This window comes from Osmerus mordax, chromosome 28 (assembly GCF_038355195.1).
Source record: "Osmerus mordax isolate fOsmMor3 chromosome 28, fOsmMor3.pri, whole genome shotgun sequence".
Taxonomy (NCBI): domain Eukaryota; kingdom Metazoa; phylum Chordata; class Actinopteri; order Osmeriformes; family Osmeridae; genus Osmerus; species Osmerus mordax.
The window spans coordinates 2,938,926-2,955,304 of NC_090077.1; the positions used below are offsets into that span (position 1 = coordinate 2,938,926).

The 16,379-nt window shown below is 47.3% G+C and overlaps 1 protein-coding gene across 1 annotated transcript in view; it reads left to right on the plus strand.

Annotated features, from left to right (window-relative positions):
* Positions 1-6,605: 6,605 nt before the first annotated feature.
* Positions 6,606-16,379, plus strand: part of LOC136937831 (citron rho-interacting kinase) — a 21,502-nt gene continuing 11,728 nt past the window's right edge. Inside the window, exons 1-14 of the mRNA XM_067230946.1 lie at positions 6,606-6,614; positions 7,348-7,491; positions 7,775-7,894; positions 11,215-11,385; positions 11,486-11,539; positions 11,710-11,763; positions 12,264-12,404; positions 12,536-12,661; positions 12,799-12,894; positions 13,177-13,293; positions 13,575-13,684; positions 13,800-13,974; positions 14,692-14,889; positions 15,202-15,255. Of these exons, the coding sequence (XP_067087047.1) occupies positions 6,606-6,614; positions 7,348-7,491; positions 7,775-7,894; positions 11,215-11,385; positions 11,486-11,539; positions 11,710-11,763; positions 12,264-12,404; positions 12,536-12,661; positions 12,799-12,894; positions 13,177-13,293; positions 13,575-13,684; positions 13,800-13,974; positions 14,692-14,889; positions 15,202-15,255 (1,569 nt within the window). The remainder of the gene's footprint in view (positions 6,615-7,347; positions 7,492-7,774; positions 7,895-11,214; positions 11,386-11,485; positions 11,540-11,709; positions 11,764-12,263; positions 12,405-12,535; positions 12,662-12,798; positions 12,895-13,176; positions 13,294-13,574; positions 13,685-13,799; positions 13,975-14,691; positions 14,890-15,201; positions 15,256-16,379) is intronic.

Here is a 16,379-nt window from a genome sequence, read left to right on the forward strand (position 1 = left end):
CTTTGAGGAGATCGTCTGCTGGAGTGCTTTCCATCTTATTACTGAACCTTATTGATACTGTGGGTTTGCTGAGGAAACACATGTCCCTCCCACTGAAGTAGCATCTCGTGTCGTCTCTCATCCTGCACATTATATAGCGGGAAGCACAGCATGGAGATCTTTGGATGCATTCAGCCCTGAAAGCTGGTTTGAGAAAAAAAATACCCAAGGCTGTTGATTTATTAAGTGGTGAGTCATATTTCTGTCCAACAGAAATCTCATCTCAACTTAGAAACCCAGAGGCTTTTCACCTCGTTGATTATGCCCTTCAGCTTTTTTTAAATCTTCAACCAAAGGTGTAGTGCAGCTTACCTAATGAAAATACTAAACGTCAGCAACAAGCTCCATAGGGGAATTCTCTCCTCTATACAGCTTTGATATAAACCTACATGTCGGATTGGCCTTAGAGACATAGAATACCCTGTTGCTAGGTAACATCAGCGGAAAGCCTCAGTGAAAGCTTCCAGCCAACCTCATACCTTCTTTGTGAACACCCATAACCACTTCCACAATGTGGACTGTGTATGCCATTTATTTATTTGTGTGTCTGTTGATCTCAGAGTCTCTATTCGGTGACTTGTTCAATCAATTTTCATGTCCTTCAACAAAATCACGTCAATACTAAAGAAAATGGCTGCAGTAGGAAGTAACATCTGTTTGCAATCATCAATCAAGCAGACAAGAAATCAGTTGGTCTTTTGGACAGCCTTAATTAATTGACTGATTGAAAGGTTTGGCTGCAGAGTGGGAAAATACAGCAGGTTTATTGATCATGTGGCTCTAGCAACACTGCATTACATAACTGCGTTACATAATATGAGCCAAAAGTTTCCTCTATTTAGGAATCATAACTTAGTTTAATGTGTTACACTTCAAAGGATCTCACACTTTGCATTGAATATTTAGAAGAAAAAACAACTTCTCTGTGAATTCCCAGGGATATCCTTGAATGTCATTGCTTTCAGTAGTCCACTGGCAACTGCATTGCTGTCAAAGACCATGACCTCATCCTTTAATATCAGACTAATGTCTGGTTGGAGAAATCTCTAATTGAAGGTTCTTACTGAATTTGCTCCTGTGCAGAAACAGATTTCTCTTCAGATTGGGAGAACTGCAGGATGGAAATATAAGTCTAAAGCAATTTTGTTTTCAGCTCCTAACACAAAACATGCCCCTGGTATCGTGGACTGTAAACAATGAGTATGCATTTACACTCAGCATGGTCATAAAGTGTTCGGTTTTCTTCACAGATCGCAACCTACCGTACAAACATGAACCTTCTGGTTGATTTGCTTATTTAATCATTATTTTCAGGGAGAACTAAACTGTTGTTGATCTTGTGACATGCACAATGGTGATTTCCATTCTGCTTGTTGACAGGGGGATAGTAGTCACTGGTTGGCTTCCCGGAACACCAGGCAGTTTCATCTCTCCGCTGTTGTGAACCGCTGCTGCAAGCCAGGGTAGGACCTGCCGTCTGCTCTCAAGCTGGGTGTGGGGCCCTGGAGATGAGGTGTGTGTGTGTTGATGTGTTGATGTGTCATGTTGAATATGTGTGTGCTCCAGTGTTGCAGCGAGGTGTTGCGTGACACATATCGGCATCCAGGTAGTGCAAGAAGCCAGTGAGACGATGCCTGACCAATAGAAAGTGATCACCGAGGAAGAGAGGGTATAGCTTAGTGGTTAGAGCATTTGACTGCACATCATGAGGGCCCCCTTTGATGTACGTCACTTTGGATAACATGATTATTATTATTACATCACTTAGTGATGTTTGAATGTTAAAAATTAATTGAAAGTGGAACGGTTAATTATCTACAGTCTTGTACGGTCTAATACCAGTCACTTAATCACATTCTCATTATTTTGCCATATTTCTTTTTCATTAACAGAATGGCGCAAAAACACCTGATTCTGGAACGATTGTTGGTTTGGATCAGTCTTTTCTTTTCTGGAAAGAGCTAGAGTTCCTGTCAAGCAGTTTTTGTCAAAATATGTTTTGCAGGATAGAACCCATAGTTTAGGATCAGGCTCTATGTATTACTGTGATTAGGAAGAGCTGCTGCAGTATCGGGAAAGAGAGAGAGAGAGAGAGAGAGAGAGAGGGAGGGAGAGGGAGAGAGGGAGAGGGAGGGAGAGAGAGAGAGAGCTTCCCTGCTTGTCCATGTGATCGTGTTTTCACTGGTGTACTGCATTACTCTACAATGCAGTTTCTCTCTCCTCCACTCCCTCCCTCTCTCCTCCACTCAATCTCTCTGTTGCTAATCTTCTCTTCCTCTCTCGGCTCACAGCTCTCTCCTCTGCCAAAGCGCATCCCTCCCTCCCTCTGGCTCGACTTTCCACAGTGAAGATGACATCCCCGATATCGATGGTCCAGAGAGGCTCTTGCGCTGGCCGGTGGCTTCCCAGCAAGACCCCACATGATCGGGCATTCTGGGTGAGGATGTGCTCTATCTAAGCTGGATCTTCGGAGACGCACTGTCAACACTGGCGAGGTCTGAGTAAGTAATGCTCCTGGGCTGTCACTGATTACAAGGGGGAAGGATTGGGAGTTCTGACAGGAGAGCTACAGGGACTGTCGCTGCCAGCTCCAAACTGCCGTAGAACACTTGCTTGGTTTTGCCCATCACCATGACTGCAGTGTAGATTCACAGACGATTGACAGGGGAGTTTGAGTGTTGTCGGCCTCGCACCATTGCTTCTCAATCAGTAGAGTTTTTTTTGTTGTCACGAGTGGCTGTGTGTTTGCCCGCCTCTGCTCTTCATTGTGGTGTGGCCGTCTACTCACTGTGCTGCTGAACAGACCCCAGATTCCTATCACAAGCTTTCCCTTTCCTCTGTGTTGTTTGAAATGCGCTCACCGAGTCAGGCGAATGCTTAATCAGAAATTATGACTGTAATCATATTATCGCTGGTCTGACATAAGTATGTCCATGGAAACCGGCTCTTGTCAGGTGAGGAAGAAAGCAACAGCAACTCCAGCTTTTTTTGTGTCTTATATTCAATAAGATTCAAATACATGGAAAGGAGTGGCAGAGCAAAAGTTGAATCTTTATTCCCTGCTTGCCTTGCCTTCTCATCAAACATGAAGCACTCAACAAAAATAATTGCATCACCTGACAAGACAGCTCAGCTGGCAAATTATGGAACATTTCTGGGGTACTGTACTCTTACCATATGTCTACAATTAATTCAAGAACGCGGTCTGAACTGTTTATCAGCTCAGTGTATTGAAGGATCACGCAATTAGGAGGTTCATTCATAGAGAGAATTGGTTTGTAATATGTTTACAGAGGTGAATTGGTCTGCAGTTGTTGTTCAGAGCCGAGAAGAACTGGAGCGCTGCTCTCGTTCTGTTTATTTAGACTTGTGCTTACATGTCAGAAGGCAGGTCGATGTGAAATGTCACGGAGAGAGAGAGGAGGAGAGAGAGTGTGAGAAAGAGAGAGTGAAAGTTAGAGATGAGACACCCTAACACAGAGCATGATGAGAGAGAGGGAGAGGGAGAGGGAGAGAGAGAAGCTGCCGGCAGAGAGCAGACAGGGGGAATTTGGCTCTCTGTAGCACAGATCTCTGCATGTTAATGTGAGTCGTGATGAGAACTCAGCAACTCTGGCTGTCATATCATCAAGTGTAATTTCCAAAAGCCTCCTTGTAACTATTGATTGCTCCCGCTGTCCACTGTTTGTATCTGAACAGTGCCGCTGGCTTCGTAGGAGACACAATAGTGCTCATGTGCCACTGGGATTACTGTACTGCTGTTGTCGTGACCAGAACCCCAAAAAAGACTCCCCTGTACAGATGAGATCTAGACAGGGTTAGATTCGACAGCTAGAACTGATCGGGCCGACACGATATAGAACAGATAGCACCAGGGCTTGGAGCTGAAGGATCTTGTTGTCGTTCCCGTCTCCAGACACTTCACTCTGCCGCAACAGGTTTGTGATTCACTGTGGCACTGAGGGAGTCAGGTGGCTGAGCGGTTAGGGAATGGGACTAGTAATCAGAAGGTTGCAGGTTCGATTCCTGGCCGTGTCAATTGACGTTGTGTCCTTGGGCAAGGCACTTCACCCTACTTGCCTCGGGGAGAATGTCCCTGTATTTACTGTAAGTCGCTCTGGATAAGAGTGTCTGCTAAATGACTAAATGTAAATGTGGCCACCCACAGCCCATACAGCAGCACTGGCCCCTGGTCACCCTGCAGTCTGAATGTCGAGCCACACCATGACTGGGAGATGCAGCCCTTCTCTGCTCTCTCCTCCTCTTCAACAGCACTGAGTCACGGCGTACATTATCCGACCCACAGACAAGAACCCCATGATGGAGTTGGGGTACTGATGTTCTTTGTGTTTCACAGACGAGCTGTGTAGAAGCGTTGTTAGCTGACAATGGAAAGGGCCTTGATTGTTTGTTTGAAGCACAGAGCCTTAATTACGACATGATAATGGCATTCTGGTTGAGTGGAAGGTCTTTATAAAAGACCTTTGTTTTAAGATAGATTGCTCTGTATGCTCTTCACAGAGAAGAACTTGGCTACTATTGGTGTCATTGGTAGCATTCGTTTATCTGATATTCATTCACTTAACAACATTTTCTCATAAGGAAACAAGTTAGCAGTTTAATCAGTTAAATGAATGTGCACAATATAACTTGACACTACATAACTCTGACTGTTATGTGGCTGGTTGAAACGTCTCTTTTCAACAATAATAGTTATAAGGGCTCCCTGGTAGCTAATTATGACAGAGGACACCAGCTGCAAAGGCTCTTTGCTAGGCTCATTATGGACAGTCAGTGAGCATTTCAGGCTGGTTGAAAGAATGATCTGATCCCCCATCTGGTGCTCTGTCGACCCCCCCCCCCCCTCCCCCCACCTTGCATGACACGAGGGTTCGCTACCCATGTGCAGGATATGCTAACATCTCAAGCCTCCGCCCACGCTGTGATAAGGTGTCATTACTGCTACGTGCTAACAGCCTGCCTCACCGGCATCAACTGCCAACGAGTGCCATGGGCAGCTTGCCTTAGCTACTGCCTTCGCTGTCATGTCATGGCTTGTCATTTGCTTGCGGCCTGTACCACCTGCTCTTCTATCACAGAACGTTTTTCAAAATGCTGAAGTCAACCTTTTTTAGACGCTTCTGTACGTAACCGTCATGGTCAAGACCAATGTTTTTTGACACTGTTGCAGAAACGATTTCCTGAGCCAAATACTGGAACTGCAAATGAGCTGTGTTTCTAGATCAGGATTTTGATTGACAGTCTGCTGGAGTAAGGGAGTGGGTTAAACAATGGGACTAGGAGGCGTCCTTAGAGCATAATATAACATCAGTTACATTTCTGGGCAACGGCTGCTTCATGTGATTTATGATTATATCAGAGACGCCTGAGGCTGCACTCCGTGAATAAATATCACTGTTGCTTTTGTGGCTTCTCTATGCAAAATCACATGAGACACTGAATGTGATCCCTGATGTTTTGGTGTGATGCCCGTTCGAATGGTAATCTGATCTGAGATGGTTCTGCATGGCATGTGGAGAGTGGTGTACAAACCCATGTGCTGCTGGCTGTTTAGGCACCTCTTCTGAGCTGCTGTGTGGAGGAGTGGAAACGCAGCCCGAGCTTTTAATAGACATGCTTCCTTTTATTCTGTCGCTCATTCTCTTGCCTCTCTATCTCAAAGTGCTGCCAAATATATCCAATGGTTGTTCAGACTTGGGCTATTTATAGTTTCATGTTTTTACTCCATAACTTGTGCATTAGGAATTCCGTGTTTGGCCAAAATCGTATATATAGCTCTATCTTCGCCCTGCAATTAAAAGTAGAGGGAGTTGTGGGAGACTTGTATTGAATTGCTAATCACGCGTGCGGTTATGTAATCTAAGCAGCGCGTATTTAGATCAGAAGCTCCACTGGCAGAGCTGATGAGAGGAACAAAGTAGCAAAGAAACTCTTCAAGTCTCTGCCTGCTTGATTGGTGATCAGGAACATCGAGTGCCTTGAGCCTGAGCATTTCACGCAAAAGCAGTAACCCTGCAGTTTCTCTTTAGACAATTTGTATAAGATCTTACGACTCACATGATTAGGGTTGATTTTCGCATTTATGAACATTTAGTAATTGCGATGATTAATTTGGCTAATTGCAGCCGTACATTGGGGGGTTTCCTACCCCATGCTTTTATCAGCTTTGAAATGAGAGGATGTGACCAAATGTGATGAGCATGAGTCATGAGTATTTTGCTGTGTACATGTAACATATCGTATGTACTTCTTTGAGTTTCGGCACTGTTTCTTTCCAATCTGATTACTGAAAAGGGTGTAGGGATACACGCTATGACAGATGAAGGTAAGTGCTTGAAATAAAAGCTTTGAGTCAGCCCTTCAGTTTCCAGGAGAGGTTGTGTATAGAAAGTGTTTACTGCCATTTCTCTCTCTCCCACGCTCTTCTCTTCTGCAGATTAGTGACTGCAGCCCCCCTGCTCCCTAGATAAGACCTCCTCCTCGCAGGGGAGAGAACTCCATTACGATAAAACACACTAAACAGGGGAGGGAGAGACACAGCACACATGTCCCAGGTATTTTCCTTTTTTACAACCGAGATCCACGCTGTGAAAGTCTTGTCACGGTGCCCTGTGTCTGTCTGTCAGCCGTTATATTGTTCGCCTGTCCGTCAGTCCGTCTCCCAGAGGCATTTGCCGTCTCCATACCAACGGTGTTTGTGTTTGAACGAGACATCACGCTATAGGTCCTAGTGCGTATGGTTCCTGCCGATGTCATCACCCGGGTGACGGTTGTCTGTTGTGTGTCACCTGTGGTTCAGTTGTTGGACTACAGTTTTTACTGTCACCTTGCCATTTCCCATACTGCACCTGTCTGTCCTAACCCAGACTGGGAACCAGTGCAGCGACTGTATTTGTCCTCATGCCTCGTGTGTTAGTGGTGGCACGACAGCGTGTGTGTGTGTGAGGTGGCTGTGGTTCTAGAACTCTGTTGGCATCTCTTGAGATTCTCGCCGCTCCCCAGGGCCTCTAATGGCTTATCTAATTGCATCCATCCATCACCTTACTGGCCCCGGCTCTATGAACGACACACACTCAGATCTGCTGACGGAGGGGCCATTTCCCTTCCCTAAGCTCTATTATTCTACCTTAAACGATCATCTCACTCTGATTGAGATTTGACGTAACGATAATCGCCCTCAGCCTTGGAAGCCTCCGCAGCCTGTCATTTGATCTGTTTCAGTAGCGTGGGACCACCGTCGACAATAGTTTTGATTTTTCTTGCCGTCCTCCATGTTGTTTTCTATAGATGGAGCAGGAGATCTCCCTGGTCCAGAGTAAGATGTCTGATCTGGAGTCAGTACTGCAGCAGAAGGATGTGGAGCTGAAAGCCTCGGAGACTCAGAGGAGCATCCTGGAACAGGACCTGGCTACATACATCACAGAGTGCAGCGTGAGTGACATACACCACCTGTGTGTGTGTTTGTGTTTGTGTGCTTGGTGTCTACAACCTGTGTGTGTGTGTGTGCTTGGTGTCTACAACCTGTGTGTGTGTGTGTGTGTGTGTGCTTAGTGTATACAACCTGTGTGTGTGTGTGTGCTTGGTGTGTACAACTTGTGTGTGTGTGTGTGTGTGCGCTTGGTGTCTACAACTTGTGTGTTTGTGATTTTTATGACAGTATGCCTGAGGAAATGTCTGTCGAAGAGTGTGTGACTCGTGTGTGTGTTTGTTTCAGAGTCTGAAGCGCAGTCTGGAGCAGGCCCGGACAGAGGTGTCCCAGGAAGATGACAAGGCGCTGCAGCTTCTTCACGACATCAGGGAGCAGAGCAATAAGCTGCAGGAAATCAAAGAGCAGGTAGAGCGCACCCTGTGGCTCGGGAGAAAAGCACGCCCAAGATCACTGCTGGGCGGTGATGGAGGTTTTGGCTTCGACCATCCTTGTGCTTAGTGGTTTGGGGTGTGAGGAGAGTGCTGTACTTGCCTCAGCAGTGCTAATTAGTGAGCGACAAGGTGTTAGAGCAACCCTGCTCTCTGTGTGAGTATAGTCAGAAGGCTAATGCATAAAAATACTGCACGAAACCCTTTTCATTTTTCATGTCCATTCTTTTTGTATCTTAAAAATAACATCCTTTATGAGGATTGTTACTGAGGGAAAAACGGCCTTACCTGTAATACCACCAAATTGAACACCAGCTCGACTGATGAGCTTCATTTAAGTTTGCTAAACTTGGGATTGCTAACCCTGAAGTGGCACTGTAACCCTAATCTGAGAGGAGGCAGCTGTGTCCTGCTCTCCTCCCTGTGTCTTTCCCTGCAGTCCTGGAGACAGTTGTTCTTCAAGGTGTCTTGTTGAAGTTTCGAGATCCAATCCTCTCTCTGAAATAACGTCTATATTGTATAGAGGTACTAACAGATGCAGTAGATTTAAGTGCATTGAAGCGTTATCCAAATAGTGTGTGATTGTGTGTGTGTGTGTGTAGCTATCTAGTCCCACTTATGTTGCCAATTTAGAGACTTAAAATATTCAGAGGTTCATTGTAAAGGGAAAAAAGCACAAAGATGGAAAAATCATGAAGAGATGCATGTAAAAAAAATTGGCATTAGGTTCAATAACCAAAAAATGGACAGATAAATAATTAAATAAAAATCTCAGCAGTTGCTGGCATTGGTTACCTAGTGCGAGGGTTGCCATGGCAATGCGAGCCATACCTACAAGTGGAGAGAGCTGAGCTAGTGGGCAGGCTGTCGTGATGAGTCTCTAGGTTTTCGGGATGTTTTATCATTACGGGAACCAGAGTATTGATGTTAACCCCTTCACTACCATGCGTTGTGTCCCAGTGCCCACCCACACCTAAGCCATGGTTGAAACTAGGTGGGGAACAGGACTCTACCTCGCTACAACCTTCTGTATGAGTTGCTTGAGATTACAATTTAGAGATATGCAGCTGCATCAGGTAGTGACCTCAACTCAGGTCAAGTTTAGGCATCTCAAAGTGTTTAGAAAATACTTTTGGCTTGTCATTTGATACACTTGGGCAAAAGGTTTTGCCTTTATAAATCTGAAGTGTCTCATGTCTGGACTTAGGGGAAAAATATACTTTTCACTGAGGAGAGAGAGAAAGCCCATTTCCAAAACCACAATCATATGCAAATTAAGTATTTTTTAAACTGTGTATACAGCTAAGCCATACTTTATTTTTTCTATTTCCGGATTGTACTTGTCACAGACAATCCCTTTCTGTTGCTTCTTGGAGTTTTCCACTTCATATCAGAATAATACTCTTAACTTAAATTAACTGAAGGGGAATAATGGACTTGATCTGTTTCGTTTGAGAAAGAGAGAGAGAGAGAGAGAGAGAGAGAGAGAGAGAGAGAGAGAGAGAGAGAAAGGTTGTGGTATTTTCCCAGGATCGAGGATTAGTTTCCTCTCTTGGAGGATTCTGTTAACCAGAGCTGTCACTCTTCCTGCCAGGGCTCCACCCACCTTGTTTGAACCTCCCAGCGGGGGTGAGCAAAGGAAGTTGAAGTTTAGAGGGATCAGGTTAGGGTAGTGTGTGTGTGTGTGTGTGTGTGTGTGTGTGTGTGTGTGTGTGTGTGTGTGTGTGTGTGTGAGTGTGAGTGTGAGAGTTCATACTGTAGCCTATAAGTGTTTATTCCCACCCCAAAGCTCTGAATCAGCACTTTTGGGTGAGCGCACTTCCATTCACCCATGTGCCTCCTCTCTCTCTAATCTCATCTCCTCCCTCCCTGCCCCTTTGACTTCCCCCCATCTTGGCTCCATGCATCAGGCGGGTGCAGTCCTGGCCTAGTTTAGTCCTGCCGAGTGGTGTTTAGGCTGTCTGGAGATTTGCTGTGATCCAGTCATAAACCAGGGGGACTGATGATCTGGGATGGTGGGTAAGAGGCCCTTGGCAGAACTTAAGTGTAAATCAATGGAAGTCCGCTGGTTTGGATTCCGCAAGGAGATTTTATGAAAGTTCCCCCTGGATGAGGGTTTGTCTACAAACTACTACCAAAGTCAAATGTTTAGTATCCATTAGAGTATATTTCTACTCAATTATTTATACTGTATCCGCAGTTTTTTCCATGTCTCTCAATGACATACTGCGTTTCGAAGGGTCCACCATTTGTCAGAGGGTGTCGCGCAGACAGTGAAATCCCTGTGTCCTCGTAAAAGAACAGCCCTCTATGATGCATTAAGTATTATGGGAGGTCAAACCCATTTCCTGTGTCGGTGTAATAAATGTGAGCCATGAAGAGTCTTCCTGTCATAACCAGTCACTGGGCAGGAGAAGGGTCCTGAGAGAGACTCTCTAGTCACTGGGCAGGAGAAGGGTCCTGAGAGAGACTCTCTAGTCACTGGGCAGGAGAAGGGTCCTGAGAGAGACTCTCTAGTCACTGGGCAGGAGAAGGGTCCTGAGAGAGACTCTCTAGTCACTGGGCAGGAGAAGGGTCCTGAGAGAGACTCTCTAGTCACTGGGCAGGAGAAGGGTCCTGAGAGAGACTCTCTAGTCACTGGGCAGGAGAAGGGTCCTGAGAGAGACTCTCTAGTCACTGGGCAGGAGAAGGGTCCTGAGAGAGACTCTCTAGTCACTGGGCAGGAGAAGGGTCCTGAGAGAGACTCTCTAGTCACTGATGAAGGAATACTTGGCGGGTTTTTGAAACTCAATTACAAAAAAAAGCCCCTCTTGTTTTTATTCAAACGGCAGTGACACGGTGCTTGTGTGAGGCTGCTGCTGGTGGTGTCAGCCTCGCCTGTCATCTTCCATTGTGAGCCGGGACCCACTCTCCCCAGGCATGGCAACGTGCTACTTTTCATTGGCCTCCCTGGAGCTCTATCAACCTGTCAAATGGACCAGAATGTCTGGCCTATGACCTGACGGAGACATGCAAATGAATGGGAATGAAGGATGCTAACCGTGGGTAATTGTTCATTAGCAGACAAGGGCATGAAATAATTATGACTAATGCTCTTTTTTTCCCACAGAGCCCTTTGTTTCTGTTCCACAACTCTTTTGTCAGGTCACTCCCATTAAATGTAGTCATCCTGTTTATGCAATCATCTTTTCGTTATGTCCAATCTCCCTCCTTTATGCCTTCTCGACTCTCTTTCCACTAAGCTGTCCATCTCCTCACTGGTTTCCCTCTCTCCCCTCCTCCGCCCCGGGCGCCCAGGAGTACCACGCTCAGATGGAGGAGATGCGCGTGGCCATCAGGCAACTGGAGGAGGACCTCTCCGCCGCCCGTCGTCGTAGCGACCTCTACGAGTCCGAGCTGAAGGAGTCCCGGCAGGCCAGCGAGGACCTGAAGAGGAAGTCCGCCGAGTACAACCAGAGGATGCAGAAGGTCTTCACGTAGATGCTACACGATGACTCGGTGAACTACCTCTTTTCAGGGAGGAAATGACTCATATTCTCCTGTTTTTTTTCGTTTTTTTCCTTCACAGGCCAAGGAGCAAGGAAAAGCAGAGGCGGAGGAGGTGCTAGCGAAGCTGGAAAAGGTACAACAAGCTTACGGTGATTTAAAAAAAGTATAGTCGCTGCCAAAAACTCTTGTGCTTACTTTAATGAAGAGATTTGGACGAGACACCTAAACCATCATCTTTCTGTGGAAAGCCTTGTGAAATGTAACAGATTCAACTGTATTTCTTGTGCTGTGTTTCTCTTTCAGACCAATTCAGAACAGCAAGCCAAAATACAGGATCTCCAAGATAAGCTTGCCAAGGTAGAATACTCTTGCTGTGCATCTTCATGGATAATTCATATCCAGAATATGCTGGAAAGAACAGCCCTGTGTGCCTGTGCTCCCCACAGAAGTAAAATAGCTAATTTCCCCCTCACTCCCCTCCTGCTAATGAGCTGAGGATCCCCTATTCTGCTGTGTGAAGCCAATTTGAACTACAGCCTTAAGAGTAATTTAACTGTCTCTGCTGAAACCATAGTTTCTGCATAATTACACGCAATCAAATATTTCTGCCCCATTGAGTGTGTGATTCCTTCCCCATTCGTTTCAACGGTAGAGCCGGAAGCATACAAATAAAAAATAAATAAAAAAACGTTCATTCTCTAGGCCGAATGAGAGATTATGTTTCTCCTCAATATCCACGCTATTCAAACACGGAATTATCAATATTGTCCCTCAACAACACCTTTTCGCGAGGAACTAATTAATATCAGATGCATCCGTGTTCGGCTTCAGTGGTTGTTTTTCCTCCGCTTCCTCAGGCTTCAAAGGCCAGCTCCGAGGCCTCAGATCTCATGCACAGCATCCGCGTGGCCAAGGAGCGTATGGAGCGAGAGCTCGAGAGGCTGCAGAACAAGGAGGACTCCAGCGACAGCCTGCGCAGACGCCTGCGTGAGACCGAGGTACCCACGTCGGTAGAGGGGGAAAAAAATAGTACGCCTTTCCTTGGAGCCAGTTTCTTTGCTTACCGCCCACCTGTGTGTGTGTCTGTCTGTGTGTCTGTGTCTTTGTGTGTGTGTGTGTGTGTCTGTAGGATGGCAGGAAGACTCTGGAGAACCAGGTGAAGCGTCTTGAGATTGTGGAGCGTCGAGAGATGAAACTGAAGGAGGACATCCAGAGCAAGGCCCAGCAGATCCAGCAGATGGCTGAGAAGATCATGGTAGGTAGAAGCAGATGGGCTCACGTCAACATGTCAACACGACAGCATGGTGCGTGAAGTACGGCAGCGAGCACCGTGAAGGAGCGACGCGTGATCAGCCGATATGTGTGTGTATGTGTGTATGTTTGTTTGAGTAGGAGCTTGAGGAGAGCTTGCGCGAGACGCAGTCTACAGCCCAGCGCATGGAGTCTCACCTGGAGCAGAAGGAGAAGCTCTACGAGGATAAGATCAAGGTAGACTTTCACCGAGTGACCTGGAACCCACTTGTGAGAATGAACCCACACAGCTCCAGTGGTATTTAATAAACATCGAAAACCATTCGGATTCCAGTATCTTAATCTGTTGCAGTACATGAACACATTTGCATGTTATGAAACGTTTTCATCATGGGAACATCGCTTTGGGTGAAAGCGTCTGCTAAGTGAATACATTATCATCCCGAGAACTGGAGATCTTGGTTTTTCTCCCGGGCCTGGTTCCCACTCTGTTGTTGACTGGGCTGTCTTGTGGAACAGGTCTTGGAGACCCAGATGAAGGCAGACATGGCTGACAAGGAGATGCTGGAGTCCAGTCAGAGCAAGTATGAGGAGGAGGTTCGTGAGAAGTGCAGCATCATCAGTGACCAGAAGGCGGTAAGATTTTGGCGAGCCTCGCTGGGACGTGGTCAGGAATACTTACGTATTTATCACAATGACACAGATTTTCTAATCAGAAATAACCTGTTGCTAGGAAACTATAAAATAGATTCTGGTCCGTTTGCCATAATGGGAACAATACTGTGAATTGGATGTAGGACATGGATAACATTTTTCATGGAAGTACCAACACTTAACGAGAAATTCTGAAGCTGGGTTATTGGGTTCCCAGAGTTGTCGTGCTATGAGCCACACTTGTTATTCCCTACATGTCTTAGACTATCAATGCCATGGACTCCAAGATGAACAGCCTGGAGCAGAGAATTGCTGAGTTGTCTGAGGCCAACAAGCTGGCAGCCAACAGCAGCATCTACACCCAGAAGAACATGTGAGTGCAGGGCGGTGCAACAGCACAGCAGCAAAGCACATGGACTGCGTGTTGTCTGCAGGTTCTTGGAAGACGATTGGCTGTGAGTGCGTGCGTGTGTGTGTGTGCTTGGCAGGAAGGCCCAGGAGGAGATGATCTCGGAGCTAAGGCAGCAGAAGTTCTACCTGGAGTCGCAGGCGGGGAAGCTGGAGGCCCAGAACGCCAAGCTGGAGGAGCACCTGGAGAAGATGAGCCAGCAGGAGCAGAGCAACAAGAGCCGTGTGACGGAGCTGGAGAGCAGGCTTAGAGAGGTGAGGGGGTCAGGGACCAGGCTGAGAGAGGTGAGGGGGTCAGGGACCAGACTGAGAGAGGTGAGGGGGTCAGGGACCAGGCTGAGAGAGGTGAGGGGATCAGGGACCAGGCTGAGAGAGGTGAGGGGGTCAGGGACCAGGCTGAGAGAGGTGAGGGGATCAGGGACCAGGCTGAGAGAGGTGAGGGGGTCAGGGACCAGGCTGAGAGAGGTGAGGGGGTCAGGGACCAGGCTGAGAGAGGTGAGGGGGCAGGGACCAGGCTGAGAGAGGTGAGGGGATCAGGGACCAGGCTGAGAGAGGTGAGGGGGCAGGGACCAGGCTGAGGGAGGTGAGGGGGTCAGGGACCAGGCTTAGAGAGGTGAGGGGGTCAGGGACCAGGCTGACAGAGGTGAGGGGGTCAGGGACCAGGCTGAGAGAGGTGAGGGGGCAGGGACCAGGCTGAGAGAGGTGAGGGGGTCAGGGACCAGGCTGAGAGAGGTGAGGGGTCAGGGACCAGGCTGAGAGAGGTGAGGGGGTCAGGGACCAGGCTGAGAGAGGTGATGGAGGGGGGGGGGGTAAAGATTAGGAGGAAGAAGGGGAGAGGTTTCAACTCTTGCCCCCTCGCAATGTTCCGTTTGTGCCTGATCAGCAACTCTCTGGCTTACGTCCTGATGACTCAACTCTTATCCGTCGCCTTCTGACCCCGCCCCTCCCCCCCCCCCCCCCTCCCTCCGTCAGACGGGCCTGGAGCACGAGGAGCAGAAGCTGGTGATCAAGCGTCAGGTGACGGAGGTGACCCTGTCGCTGCAGGAGCGCGAGTCCCAGATCAGCGGGCTGCAGGCGGCCCGCCATGCCCTGGAGAGCCAACTGCAGCAGGCCAAGACGGAGCTGGAGGACACCACGGCCGAGGCTGAGGAGGAGATCACCGTCCTCAGGGTAAGCGCCGGGGGGAGCCGGAGAGAACCAGGGTTCACCAAAACCCTGGAGTTGCACAGCACACTCATGGACTTTAGTGTTGTTCAGTTAACCGCACTAATGTGTTAACCGCACTAAATATCTAAACACAATAACGATCATCTCGACTTGGACAGATGGTGCTCGGATAGACGGGTGTGCCTAAGCCATCCCGTTTCTTACATACAGGAAGATAAAAGTGACTCGAACAAACAGGAATGTAAATGTAACCACGCTGTACACCGCTGCAGTTAAACCTGCCACTCTGTGTCTCTCTGTCTGTCCATCTGCTAGGCTCACCGGGACGACATCCAGCGCAAGTTTGACGCCCTGAGAGACAGCTGTGCGGTATGCTGCTCTTCCTATCTCCTTTTCTCTCCATCTCCTTTTCTCTCCTCTGTCTCCTATTCTTTCATTACCACCCATCTTCTCTCATTAAAATAATAAAGAGGGCATTTTTCTTGCATATGGTAGACCCCCAACTTTAATATTCCAGTTGAAGTCAATCGTTGCCACCGCCAGCTTAGGAAAAGACCAGGCTCTTTCTAATACTGTTTCCATTTATGAGTGTAGAATAAATTCAGGTTGACTTGATGAAAAATTTATACCCACACCATCTCTTATCTCTTTGTAAGAAAGTGTGTGATGACTGACCCATAAAAATGAGGCTTTTATATTGTGAAGGATAAAGAAAAAAAAACTTCAGTCATATGGTTTGAATCTCCACCGGGACTCATTGTTGTTAATACATAATGGACTCACTTTATTCTTTTGGCCTACTTTATGAGATCCACCCACTCTCAAGCTGTTGATAATCAGCCTTCTCACCATAGATCCTCCTGGTCGGCGTTCAGAAGACTCATGGTGAAGTTCAGAAACAAACACAGGTTGTAAAGATGCCCCCTCCTGCAGGTTTATTTGTGTGTGGCACCAGAGTTTTTTGACAAAGTCCTAAAAACACACTAGTTTGCCAGTCACACTCCAAGTCCTCGCAAATGGAACATGAGGTCAGGCTGACTTCAGGATTCAGAGCATCAATAAATAATGTTATAAAAGAGGCTTTGATGGGTTATGAAACCAGGTAAGAGGAGATGGAGGCCCTCTACCACTCATTGCCATGTTTTTCTACATGATGTTGGGGAAATATTAAATTTAAATCATAACCAGTAAAACTAGTTATGTCTGTGACCGCTGGGGCGGCCATTTTGGTGCATTAGCTCTGTGGATGAGACCGAGCTTTTCCTTCGGGCTGGAGTGTCTGTACAGGGAGGATGGGGACATAGATGATGACCAGATGGATCCCCACTGGTGACTTCCCCTGTCGTCCCAAGTGCTTAGCTGCTACCATAGATATATATAAAGGGTAGATGTCTCGTCCGCGTTGCCGGCCAACGGAGTCGAACCTCCGCACATGGCGGCCATCTTGCTACAGTCAACTCGCTCACACATAACATTGTGTTGGTCCGCCATGT